The sequence below is a fragment of the Canis aureus genome, chromosome 25, assembly GCF_053574225.1.
Source record: "Canis aureus isolate CA01 chromosome 25, VMU_Caureus_v.1.0, whole genome shotgun sequence".
Classification (NCBI taxonomy): Eukaryota; Metazoa; Chordata; class Mammalia; order Carnivora; family Canidae; genus Canis; species Canis aureus.
This window is the reverse complement of record NC_135635.1, coordinates 41,246,313-41,259,833: the sequence shown is the minus strand read 5'-3', so window position 1 is coordinate 41,259,833 and position 13,521 is coordinate 41,246,313. Positions and strand designations below refer to the sequence as shown.

The following is a 13,521-nucleotide window of genomic DNA, read 5'->3' as shown; positions in this document are numbered from 1 at the left end:
CCTCCCCTTTGTTGTGCTCTCTCTCTCTCTCAAATAAGTAAAATCTTAAAAAGAAAAAATATGTGGGAATTTATGTCACTGGTGACTATAGAAGGATTTTCTAAATATGAAATCAAACCATAAAATAAATCAGAACTTTTGTTTAAGTGAAATGTTTAAACTTATATATGTCACAAAACAAACATTATAAAGCAAAATACAAACAGTAAAAAATATTGCCAACAGAATCATTAAAATATAAAGAATTCTTACAAATCATTCTTTATAGACAGAACTTAAGGAGGAAAGAGAGGAAAGAAAGAAGTATATGTAGCCAAAACTATATAAAGAAAAACCAATTAGGGATGCCTGGATGGCTCAGCAGTTGAGCATCTGCCTTTGGCTCAGGTCGTGATCCTGGGGTCCTGGGATCGAGTCCCACACCGGGCTCCCTCAGGGAGCCTGCTTCTTCCTCTGCCTGTGTCTCTGCTTCTCTCATGAATAAGTAAATAAAATATTTAAAAAGAAAAAGAAAAAATTAATCTCCAGGATTACAGTAATGCAAATTAGAATATTGAGGTACCTTTTTTACCTAGAAGATTGTCACAGTTTTATTTGCCTATTTTTATGACTAAACTCATTTTTGGTGAGGGGGCTGCTAGCATTTTATGTGAACTGATACGACGTTTTTGGAAGGCAGTTGGGAAGTATTCAATAAAAGCCTTAAAATTTTCAAGCATACTCTGTGCCAGTTCCACTTATAGAATACATCATAAATATATAGTTATGGATAAGTACAAATATTTACTATAAAAATGTTTACTATAAGTTGTTCATTAAAGCATGATCTTATAAAGGGAAAAAATATTTTTTTTTTTTTTGGGAAAAAAATATTTTTAATAGCTTAAATATCCTCCCCAAACTGGCATTTTATCAAATAGTTATTATTACACACAATACAATTTATGTGATTGTTAAACATGCACTAGAATATTGAGTGACATAAAAAGGTGATTGGGATTCAGTGTTAAATAAAAGACATTACAGAATAAGATGACCTCTGTAATCTTACATTTATAAAAGCAAAAAAAAATGTGCATATGTAAGGGGATAAGAAGGCTACATTAAGTATATTAGCATTGTCTTTGATGGGATTATGGGTGAGTTTTCTTTGTGCCAATCTGTATTTACTGCAGTGCATATGTTTTCTCTTTCATAAGGAAAACGCTATCTTGTTAAATTTAATTATTTATTTATTTTAAAAGATTTTATTTATCTATTCATGAGAGACACAGAGAAAGAGAAAGAGGCAGAGACACAGGCAGAGGGAGAAGCAGGCTCCATGTAGTGAGCCCGATGTGAGACTCGATCCTGGGACTCCAGGATCATGCCCTGGCCTGAAGGCAGGCGCTAAACCACTGAGCCACCCAGGGATCCCCCTATCTTGTTAAATTTAAAAAGAAAATTTGTAAGGAGCAAATAATTTGAAGAACTGTAATTTTCTTTTTATAGGCCCAATCGGTACCTTCTTTTTGACCTGGTGCAATATGTCTTTGCTATGGCTCACAGACCCTTCCTGCCGTACCCTTTGCCACATTTTGCCTATCGGTAAGTAAAGCATTTCTTTTTATGCCTTCTAAAATAGAGCTAACTTGATACATTTGTTTGTAATGCTCTCATTTAGGATTATAGGGAGTATGTTCATTACAATAGAGCCTCTGAATCTCTAACTAGGAGGCACTCCTGATGTCTTGATCTTAAGTCTAGGACAGATCCAGAGGTGTCTAAGAAAGGGAAATGTGGATTCGTGTGGATGAGAAGAAAATGTGTTAAGAGATCACTCTGCAGCTCTTCAAATTCTCTCATTAGAAACCACTTAATTTTAATTTAGAGAAGTGTCTTGCTCGGCAGGTTGTATAAAGGAGCAATTAGATTTCCCTCTCTTTTCATGCCATCACCTAGATGTGGGAAAGGGATCCTTCTTTATTAAACCAGTATGATCATGCAGTTGGGGAAAGGAGCTGGGTTGATCAGACTTGACCTGTGGTTGTCGTATCTTCTTTCTTCTTGGCCTGCTTCTTGGTTCACTTCTTCCCTTTGCAGGTTTAGAATCTCAGAATCGTGTCACATGCTAGTGGTCTGGTCTGGGAGACTTTCACATCCAGTTTGTCAGGGATTGACTTAAAAACCAACGTGGCACTTCACCCCTGCACTCGTTCAACAAATATATCTTGAATGCCTACTATGTCTGAGGCAATGCACTTAGGGACTCAAGATATTACACTAGATCATCAGAAAGCTTGGGATCTAACACAGGTATCAGTAAAGTGTTGTTGGGTCAGGTTGTTTGAAATCTGAGACTGTGTATGTTCCTGGAGAAATTTTGATCAATCTTCAGCTTCCTTTTTCACTTTTTTATGCACATTGGAATGGTGTTTTTAAGTTTTTAAAAAGCTGTGGAACCTCATGTTCAGTGACCCACTAAAGGCCAACTAGGTAAAGCAGATACCAGCAGAGCTGGTCTAACTATAGTGATGGGTGATACTCAGAGCATGTACTTCCAGCCTTCGCCCCCAGTGCTCTGTGGGAGCCTGGCTGCAGGCTGAAAACCACTGCCCGAGGATACTTAATGGGAACTTGGTGGCAGATAAAGAAAACTGTTTTCAGTAAGAATGGACAGATGGCATTAAGTGAGGCAGGCAGCTCTCCCGTCCTGTTGTTTAATGTTTGTTTCCTGATTTGAATCACATGTCTTAGGCTTCTCCTTACCTTTGAATTTTTTTGGTTCCCTTGGGGCCCCTGCTTTTAAGGATTACAATTTATATCTTGTGTACTACTCAGCTTGCTCTGCATCCTTAACAAAGCTTATTTGAATGTCCGAGTCTTAGATTAGATCAGATTGTACTGACTTCTATGGAAGTTGGATACTTAGTGTTTGTTTTGTTGGTAGTAATGACTTCATTTTAGTTTTCAATTCTGTAGAGAATAGGATTGCCACCAGTTAGGGCAGGCAGGCTAGGTTAGCTTGAAAGGAAAGGTAGCTTCACAGGTAGTGGTATCAGGATATTGGTTCTTTTCTTTTTTTTTTTTATAATGAATTTATTTTTTATTGGTGTTCAATTTGCCAACATACAGAATAACACCCAGTGCTCATCCCGTCAAGTGCCCCCCTCAGTGCCTGTCACCCATTCACCCCCCCCCCCCCCGCCCTCCTCCCCTTCCACCACCCCTAGTTCGTTTCCCAGAGTTAGGAGTCTTTATGTTCTGTCTCCCTTTCTGATATTTCCCACACATTTCTTCTCCCTTCCCTTCTATTCCCTTTCACTATTATTTATATTCCCCAAATGAATGAGAACATATAATGTTTGTCCTTCTCCGATTGACTTACTTCACTCAGCATAATACCCTCCAGTTCCATCCACGTTGAAGCAAATGGTGGGTATTTGTCATTTCTAATGGCTGAGTAATATTCCATTGTATACATAGACCACAGCTTCTTTATCCATTCATCTTTTGATGGACACCGAGGCTCCTTCCACAGTTTGGCTGTTGTGGACATTGCTGCTATAAACATCGGGGTGCAGGTGTCCCGGCATTTCATTGCATCTGAATCTTTGGGGTAAATCCCCAACAGTGCAATTGCTGGGTCGTAGGGCAGGTCTATTTTTAACTCTTTGAGGAACCTCCACACAGTTTTCCAGAGTGGCTGCACCAGTTCACATTCCCACCAACAGTGCAAGAGGGTTCCCCTTTCTCCGCATCCTCTCCAACATTTGTTGTTTCCTGCCTTGTTAATGTTCCCCATTCTCACTGGTGTGAGGTGGTCTCTCATTGTGGTTTTGATTTGTATTTCCCTGATGGCAAGTGATGCAGAGCATTTTCTCATGTGCTTGTTGGCCATGTCTATGTCTTCCTCTGTGAGATTTCTGTTCATGTCTTTTGCCCATTTCATGATTGGATTATTTGTTTCTTTGGTGTTGAGTTTAAGAAGTTCTTTATAGATCTTGGAAACTAGCCCTTTATCTGATACGTCATTTGCAATTATCTTCTCCCATTCTGCAGGTTGTCTTTTAGTTTTGTTGACTGTATCCTTTGCTGTGCAAAAGCTTCTTATCTTGATGAAGTCCCAATAGTTCATTTTTGCTTTTGTTTCTTTTGCCTTCCTGGATGTATCTTGCAAGAAGTTACTGTGACTGAGTTCAAAAAGGGTGTTGCCTGTGTTCTCCTCTAGGATTTTGATGGACTCTTGTCTCACATTTAGATCTTTCATCCATTTTGAGTTTATCTTTGTGTATGGTGCAAGGGAGTGGTCTAGTTTCATTCTTCTGCATGTGGATGTCCAATTTTCCCAGCACCATTTATGGAAGAGACTGTCTTTCTTCCAGTGAATAGGCTTTCCTCCTTAATCGAATATTAGTTGCCCATAAAGTTCAGGGTCCACTTCTGGGTTCTCTATTCTGTTCCATTGATCTATGTGTCTGTTTTTGTGCCAGTACCACACTGTCTTGATGACCACAGCTTTGTAGTACAACCTGAAATCTGGCATTGTGATGTCCTAGATATGGTTTTCTTTTTTAAAATTCCCCTGGCTATTCGGGGTCTTTTCTGATTCCACACAAATCTTAAAATAATTTGTTCTAACTCTCTGAAGAAAGTCCATGGTATTTTGATAGGGATTGCGTTAAACATGTAAATTGCCCTGGGTAACATTGACATTTTCACAATATTAATTCTGCCAATCCATGAGCATGAAATATTTTTCCATCTCTTTGTGTCTTCCTCAATTTCTTTCAGAAGTGTTCTATAGTTTTTAGGGTATAGATCCTTTACCTCTTTGGTTAGGTTTATTCCTAGGTATCTTATGCTTTTGGGTGCAATTGTAAATGGGATTGACTCCTTAATTTCTCTTTCTTCAGTCTCATTGTTAGTGTATAGAAATGCCATTGATTTCTGGGCATTGATTTTGTATCCTGCCACACTGCCAAATTGCTGTATGAGTTCTAGCAATCTTGGGGTGGAGGCTTTTGGGTTTTCTATGTAGAGTATCATGTCATCAGTGAAGAGGGAGAGTTTGACTTCTTCTTTGCCAATTTGAATGCCTTTAATGTCTTTTTGTTGTCTGATTGCTGAGGCTAGGACTTCCAGTATTATATTGAATAGCAGTGGTGAGAGTGGACATCCGTGTCTTGTTCCTGATCTTAGGGGAAAGGCTCCCAGTGCTTCCCCATTGAGAATGAAAATTGCTGTGGGCTTTTCGTAGATGGCTTTTAAGATGTTGAGGAATGTTCCCTCTATCCCTACACTCTGAAGAGTTTTGATCAGGAATGGATGCTGTATTTTGTCAAATGCTTTCTCTGCATCTAATGAGAGGCTCATATGGTTCTTGCTTTTTCTCTTGCTGATATGATGAATCACATTGATTGTTTTACGAGTTGAACCAGCCTTGTGTCCCGGGGATAAATCCTACTTGGTCATGGTGAATAATTTTCTTAATGTACTGTTGGATCCTATTGGCCAGTATCTTGTTGAGAATTTTTGCATCCATGTTCATCAGGGATATTGGTCTGTAATTCTCCTTTTTGGTTGGGTCTTTGTTTGGTTTTGGAATTGAGGTGATGCTGGCCTCGTAGAACGAATTTGGAAGTACTCCATCTCTTTCTATCTTTCCAAACAGCTTTAGGAGAATAGGTATGGTTTCTTCTTTAAACATTTGATAGAATTCCCCTAGGAAGCCATCTGGCCCTGGACTCTTGTGTCTTGGGAGGTTTTTGATGACTGCTTCAATTTCCTCCCTGGTTATTGGCCTGTTCAGGTTTTCTATTTCTTCCTGTTCCAGTTTTGGTAGTTTGTGGCTTCCCAGGAATGCGTCCATTTCTTCTAGATTGCCTAATTTATTGGCGTATAGCTGTTCATAATGTGTTTTTAAAATCGTTTGTATTTCCTTGTTGTTGGTAGTGATCTCTCCTTTCTCATTCATGATTTTATTAATTTGAGTCTTCTCTCTCTTCTTTTTAATAAGGCTGGCTAATGGTTTATCTATCTTATTAATTCTTTCAAAGAACCAACTCCTGGTTCTGTTGATCTGTTCCACAGTTCTGCTGGTCTCGATTTCGTTGAGTTCTGCTCGAATCTTAATTAACTCTCTTCTTCTGCTGGGTGTAGGATCTATTTGCTGTTTTTTCTCTAGCTCCTTTATGTGTAAGGTTAGCTTTTGTATTTGAGTTCTTTCCAGTTTTTGAATGGATGCTTGTATTGCGATGTATTTCCCCCTTAGGACTGCTTTTGCTGCGTCCCAAAGATTTTGAACGGTTGTATCTTCGTTCTCATTAGTTTCCATGAATCTTTTTAATTCTTCCTTAATTTCCTGGTTGACCCTTTTATCTTTTAGCAGGATGGTCCTTAACCTCCACGTGTTTGAGGTCCTTCCAAACTTCCTGTTGTGATTTAGTTCTAATTTCAAGGAATTATGGTCTGAGAATATGCAGGGGACGATCCCAATCTTTTGGTATCGGTTCAGACCCGATTTGTGACCCAGTATGTGGTCTATTCTGGAGAAAGTTTCATGTGCACTTGAGAAAAATGTGTATTCAGTTGAGTTTGGATGTAAAGTTCTATAGATATCTGTGAAATACATCTGGTCCAGTGTATCATTTAAAGCTCTCGTTTCAGGATCCCTGGGTGGCTCAGCAGTTTAGCGCCTGCCTTTGGCCCAGGGCGCGATCCTGGAGACCCGGGATCGAATCCCATGTCGGGCTCCCGATGCATGGAGCCTGCTTCTCCCTCTGCCTATGTCTCTGCCTCTCTCTCTCTCTCTGTGTGACTATCATAAATAAATAAAAATAAAAGAAATACTTTAAAGCTCTCGTTTCTTTGGAGATGTTGTGCTTAGAAGACCTATCAAGTATAGAAAGATCTACATTGAAGTCACCAAGTATAAGTGTATTATTATCTAAGTATTTCTTCACTTTGGTTATTAATTGATTTAAATATTTGGCAGCTCCCACAATCGGGGCATATATATTGAGGATTGTTAAGTCCTCTTGTTGGATAGATCCTTTAAGTATGATATAGTATCCCTCTTCGTCTCTCACTACAGTCTTCGGGGTAAATTTTAGTTTATCTGATATAAGGATGGCTACCCCTGCTTTCTTTTGAGGACCATTTGAATGGTAAATGGTTCTCCAACCTTTTATTTTCAGGCTATAGGTGTCCTTCTGTCTAAAATGAGTCTCTTGTAGACAGCAAATAGATGGGTCCTGCTTTTTTATCCAGTCTGAAACCCTGTGCCTTTTGATGGGGTCATTAAGCCCGTTCACGTTCAGAGTTACTTTCGACAGATATGAGTTTAGTGTCATCATGGTATCTATTGAGTCCTTGTTTTTGTGGATTGTTCCACTGAACTTCTTCTTAAAGGGGAATTTTAAGAGTCCCCCTTAAAATTTCTTGCAGAGCTGGTTTGGAGGTCACATATTCTTTCAGTTGCTGCCTGTCTTGGAAGCTCTTTATCTCTCCTTCCATTTTGAATGAGAGCCTTGCTGGATAAAGTATTCTTGGTTGCATATTCTTCTCATTTAGGACCCTGAATATATCCTGCCAGCCCTTTCTGGCCTGCCAGGTCTCTGTGGTGAGGTCTGCTGTTACCCTAATACTCCTCCCCATAAAAGTCAGGGATTTCTTGTCTCTTGCTGCTTTAAGGATCTTCTCTTTATCTTTGGAATTTGCAAGCTTAACTATTAGATGTCGAGGTGTTGAACGGTTTTTATTGATTTTAGGGGGGGGGAATCTCTCTATTTCCTGGATCTGAATGCCTGTTTTCCTTCCCAGATTAGGAAAGTTTTTAGCTATGATTTGTTCAAATACATATTCTGGCCCTCTGTCCCTTTCGGCGCCCTCGGGAACCCCAATTAAACGTAGGTTTTTCTTCCTCAGGCTGTCGTTTATTTCCCTTAATCTATCCTCATGGTCTTTTAATTGTTTGTCTCTTTTTTCCTCAGTTTCCCTCTTTGCCATCAACTTGTCTTCTATGTCACTCACTCGTTCTTCCACCTCGTTAACCCTCGTCATTAGGACTTCTAGTTTGGATTGCATCTCATTAAATTGATTTTTAATTTCTGCCTGATTGGATCTAAATTCTGCAGTCATGAAGTCTCTTGAGTCCTTTATGCTTTTTTCTAGAGCCACCAGTAGCTGTATGATAGTGCTTCTGAATTGGCTTTCTGACATTGAATTGTAATCCAGATTTTGTAACTCTGTGGGAGAGAGGACTGTTTCTGATTCTTTCTTTTGAGGTGAGGTTTTCCTTTTAGTCATTTTGCTCAGTGCAGAGTGGCCAAAAACAAGTTGTATTGGGAAAAGGAGAAAAAGAGAGAAAGAAGGAAAGAAAACAGAAAAAGAAAAAAGGAAGAAAAAAAGAGAAGAAAAAGAGAAAGAAAAAGAAAGAAAGGAAAAAAAGGGTGGGGGAAGCAAACAGAAATCAAAAAGAAAAAAAAAAACACGGGGCAGTATCTTCTGATTCTGTATACTTTAAGTCCCTTGACTTCCCCTGGAACTTGTCCATCTAGCTGGTCTTCTCTGGGAGGGGCCTGTTGTGCTGCTTTTCAGGTGTTAGTACTTGGGGGAGCTGCTGTGCCCCTGCCTGGTGCAGGGCTCAGTGGGGGTTGTTTACCCCATGAGGCCCCAGGAGGAACAACCCCAGTGGCGGGGCCAGCTCTGGAGCCCTGGATTCAGCTCCCGCAGTAACTCTGGAGCTCTCCGTCTGCAGGGCCTGGAGGTTCCGGGGCGGGGCCGCTGATCTGCTCAGCTCGGGGCAGGAGCGTCCTTGCTGTCCTGGGCCCTCCAGGCCTCTGCCTGTCCCGGGGAGGCCGGATCCTGGGCTGTGTCCCGGCGCCCTGTGCTCCGGAGCCTGCGCTGTTGGATTCGGGCTCCCAGCCGCGCAGCTGCCTCCAAGGAGCCACAGCCCGAGCCCCTCTGAGCTGCTCCGGGTCCAGCCGTGCACGCTGCAGTCTTTTAGGGAGCTCGGCCGCGGGGTGTGGTGCACTCTCCTGGGGCGCAGGTGTCTGTTACTGTCCCAGGGAGCCCGAGGGCATCCCCGCCCTCCTGGGGTCCTGCTCTAACTCCCTGCGGGCGCCTTTCTGCCAGGGAAGATTGGTGAAGCTCCTGCTTCTCAGGGACGGGGCTCTCCTGTCCTGGGGGCACTCGCCCCGGCCTCAGCCCCGCTCCTTGTGGGGCCCCTCCACCTTGGATGCCTTTTGTTTCTTTATTTCTTTTTCCCCGTCTTCCTACCTTGATAGAAACACGAACTCTTCTCACTGTAGCATTCCAGCTGGTCTCTCTTTAAATCTCAGGTCGAATTCGTAGATTTTCAGGATGATTTGAAGGTTATCTAGGTAATTTGGTGAGGACAGGTGATTTGGGGACCCTACTCTTCAGCCATCTTGCCCCTCCTCCGGTTATTTTCTTAAAGACAAAACAAAACAAACAAAACAGAGAAATCAGTGAACGCCTGCCTCTACAGCAGCTTTTCCCCTGGTGCATCCTGCAGGTTAGCTTGAGTATTACGTCTGGAGACCCTTACCATATGTGCCGTATTTATTCCTTTTTCTAGGTGGGTGGCACGACTCTTCGAAATGAGTCCATTTGAACCCTGGACAACAAGGGATAAAGTGGAGCGGGTGAGTATGTGTGATGAACATCTGCCTGGGCAGGTACCTACAGAGATGGATAAGTCAGAATTGATTTTGTTTGCTGGCTTAGGTTATTTTCATGATCTTGTCTATTATCCTTCTATATGAGGCAAGCCCTGAGGCTTGGGCCATGAAATGTACCCCACCTCCTGCTCCAGCTCTGGGGGTGTTCCTCAGCTTCTCTCAGACTTCACCTGTTTTCCTTCTCTGCTGGATCATTCCCAGCAGCACACAGACATGCCCTAGGCTCTAGTTTTTCAAAAACAAAACCCTTTCTTCTCTCTTGTCCCTTCCAGCTACCATCCTGTTTGTCTGTGTCCATTTGGGTCATAACTCTTCAGAAGAGCTGTCTATTCCTTTTTTTTTTTTTTTTAAGATTTTATTTATTTATCCATGAGATAGAGTGAGAGAGAGAGAGAGAGAGAGAGGCAGAGACACAGGCAGAGGTAGAAGCAGGCTCCCTGCAGGGATCCCAATGCGGGTCTCCAGGATCACGCCCTGGGCTGAAGGCGGTGCTAAACCACTGAGCCACCCAGGCTGCCCAAGAGCTGTCTATTCCTGCTGTTAACAGTTGCTTCCCTCAGTCTTTTTTTTTTTTTTTTTTTTTTTAACATTTCATGAAATCTTTAATGAAATTGGGGGAGGGGCACAAACAGAAGGGCGGGGCAATGGGGACAGGCCTGGGGGCAAGGGGCACAGGGCTGGGCAGGGCAGGGGGCTCTCCTCTTCCCTGCAGCAACCCTCTGCTTCCCTCAGTCTTTCTCACCTACTCTGTTCAGGGTTTTCCACCTGTTTCTCCCCACAAACTGCTCTTTTCCAGACTATCTATGATCACCACTTCTCTCCCTGAACCCTCATTTGCCAGTTTGTTCTCTGGCTGTCCCCATATTCCCTTGCTCTTCCTTGTCTCACTTGACCCTGCCTTTTGGTTTCCCTTCCTGGTTTACCCCCCTCTCCCTGAGGGGACCCAGCCCTTAGCCTTTTATGTATCTCTGCTCATTCTCTGAATGACCCTCCCCATGTTCCCTGCCCCAGCTGCTGCCTGCAAGCTCATGGCTGCATTTTTGTCTCCATCTTTGAACTGTCCCCCACCCTCCCCAGTTGCAGTCCCTTACATCTATTTGGGTCTCACACAGTTTTCTGAAACGTATAGATCTCCATAAATAGAATTACAAGCCTACTTCTCTCCTGGGCTGTCTTAATTAATGAGATCGTTGTTCTCTCTGTTGCTCAAGCCAAAAATCTAGGAATTCTCCCTCAATTTGTTCCTTTCTCTTACCAGTCTAAACCAGTAGTGTCCAGTATAACTTCCTGCAGTGATGGAAAGTTCTGTAATCTGCAGTGTTCAAAACAAAGCAACTAGCAACATGACTAGCAGAAATAAGATTTGAAGTTTATTTAATTTTAATTAAATTTCAGTAGAAAATTACCATATTGGGCCAGTGGCTACTATATTGGGCAGCATAGCTGTGGACCATCAGCCAGTATTATTCAGGCAGCCCTCAAAATATATGCCAGATCTTACTACTCCTGCCTCTCCAGGCCCCCCCCTTTTTTTCAAGTTTTTATTCTAAAAATGTAGGTAATAGTATTAGACAATTTGGCTTAAAGAAAGATCTCCACTCTGCCCACCTTAATCTAAGTAGGTCAGTTATTCCTTTCTCATTCTGTTGATCAGTCTCGGGCTGCCTCTCTTGTCTCTCTAGAGAGTTGTGTTGGATTCCAGAGCTCTGGTTCTCTGTCTTGCTGTCTCCCACACTGCATGTAGAAGTGTTTTGAGGAAGGATACAAAGTAATCTCTACCTTTGAAGATCTATTGACCTTTTCTCAACAGAAACAGCCAAATTATCCTCTAAAAATTAAAATATAGAGGAGATGGGACAGTAGTCCTCAGGGAACAAATGTGAATGGGCAGGTGTTATCCTCCCCTCTGACAGGCCATGTCTGGAAAGCTGAGACTTTTTTCAAGATATCCTTGCTATGTTCATGAAAGATTAGATAGGAAGACTGACTCGGAACACTTGAATGTATTTTATGTGAATGTACCTCTTACATTGATAATGGAGCAGGCGTTGATACTTTAGGCTGAATGGGCTTTGCATTTGGAGGCTGCCTCACAGCCCTCTGGTAAAAATTATAGACTTTGTCAGGTGGGGAGGATGAAGGAGCGTGCAGCCATATATGCAAGTTGATTCTCTTCATATGCTTGTGGGTGGTCTGGGATCGTGGAAGTCTCCAGCTCATTCTCTACAAACAAGATGGGTTTGGTGTTTTAGATCTCTGCTGAGCATCAGGCAACCAAGTGAAGTACAGTAGGAGCACAAAGGTTAATAGATTATCTCTTAATGAACAAGGAACCAATGCTAATTATCGCCTTAATTCAACAGTGCAAATGGAAGCAGAAAGCCCATGCACAAGGGAGAATTGGGGAAGGGACTGGTTCTGCATTAGCCCCTATTTTATTTTCTTCCTGGACCTCCCATGAAGCTACCCTGACAGTGATGACTGGTGCTTCTCCATTGCAAATTGATTTCTGTTTCAATCTGGAGCCAGTGTTCTATGTTTGTGGGTAGTGCTGGGGACCTTTGTGCTGATATTTGATGGCCTTGCCTTTTTCCTTCCCTGAAACTCTTTTTTTCCTGTGGTCTACTTTTGGTGAGGTCCAGGAATCAAAACCAGCTACCTGTCCTTTGGAGACAAGTCTCGGTAATAGAACTTAGGGCCACTTAAGTATTTCAGGGTTTGGTGAGGTAGTGCTTTGTGCTCTTGGTCAGTTCTCAGAGTTCCGTGGTTCTGTGTATCCACAGCTTCACATCACAGACATGATATTGCCTCACCTGCCAGGCTTGGAAGACCTGGGAATTCAGGCCTCACCCCTGGAGCTCAAGGCCATTGAGGTACTGCGGCGCCACCGTACTTACCGCTGGCTGTTGTCCGAAATTGAAGACGTGAAGCCGGCCAAGACTGTCAACTTTTAGCTGCCCCTGTGATGCCCTGGAGTTTTGGTGGTCAGTCAGGTTGCCTGGCTGGTGACTAGCCCACTTTCTTCAGGGAATCCTGTATATAGTGAATAAGATCCCTCTATTAAAGCATCTGAGGATAAATTTTGCTGCAACTTTCTGTCTTCATTTGTCAAATGAGAAATTCAGTCATTTAGAATTTGAACATAATTTCTTTAAATATGTATTTAATAATGACATATATATTATTTATTTTCTGAAATTTTGAGGGATTTGAATTTCCCTTTGTCAGGCTTTTCCTGGCATATGTTTTGGAAGACACAGACCCCTTTTTAATATCAAAATATTGTGATGATCCCCCGGTGATGTATGATTGTCAACTAATATCCATTAGTTGAGAAAATATATAGTGTTGCATAACTAATCTGCACGTACTCACATTTAAGGTATTTTAAAAAAATTTATCTTAATGACATCTGCCTACACTTAAGAAAATAGTCCATACAGGTAAAAACATCATCTGTATCTATGAGTTCTCAAACTACTTGCAGTAATTCCACAGACCTCTGCTTGTGTCTGAACTCCCCAAGGCCTTTGCCCTGCTGCCATTTGGACAATGAAGAGATGATTTCAGATCCGTGGTTGTGGATGGATCATCTCTGGTGCAGAGGCAGTGCCACAGCCTCTCTTCAGTAATGCCGATGCTTAGGAATTAGAACTTTTTATATAAGTTGTTAACATCACAGCCAAGATCCACATGAACATGTGGTGTAGTGTAGGCAAATCCCTCAGTGCCATATGATTAAGAACTCACGTAATTTCTGGTGAAGCTGACACGCTGCCATTTTAGGTGACCCAGGGTTGGTCACTGCATTCCACTTCAGTGCAGCCACTTGATC

General features: G+C 42.2%; 1 protein-coding gene across 1 annotated transcript in view; it reads left to right on the top strand.

Annotated features, from left to right (window-relative positions):
* Nucleotides 1-12,766, top strand: part of NDUFA9 (NADH:ubiquinone oxidoreductase subunit A9) — a 40,704-nt gene extending 27,938 nt beyond the window's left edge. The window contains exons 9-11 of the mRNA XM_077871393.1: nt 1,492-1,587; nt 9,584-9,650; nt 12,470-12,766. Of these exons, the coding sequence (XP_077727519.1) occupies nt 1,492-1,587; nt 9,584-9,650; nt 12,470-12,640 (334 nt within the window). The 3' untranslated portion in view covers nt 12,641-12,766. The remainder of the gene's footprint in view (nt 1-1,491; nt 1,588-9,583; nt 9,651-12,469) is intronic.
* The last annotated feature ends 755 nt before the right edge of the window (nt 12,767-13,521 follow it).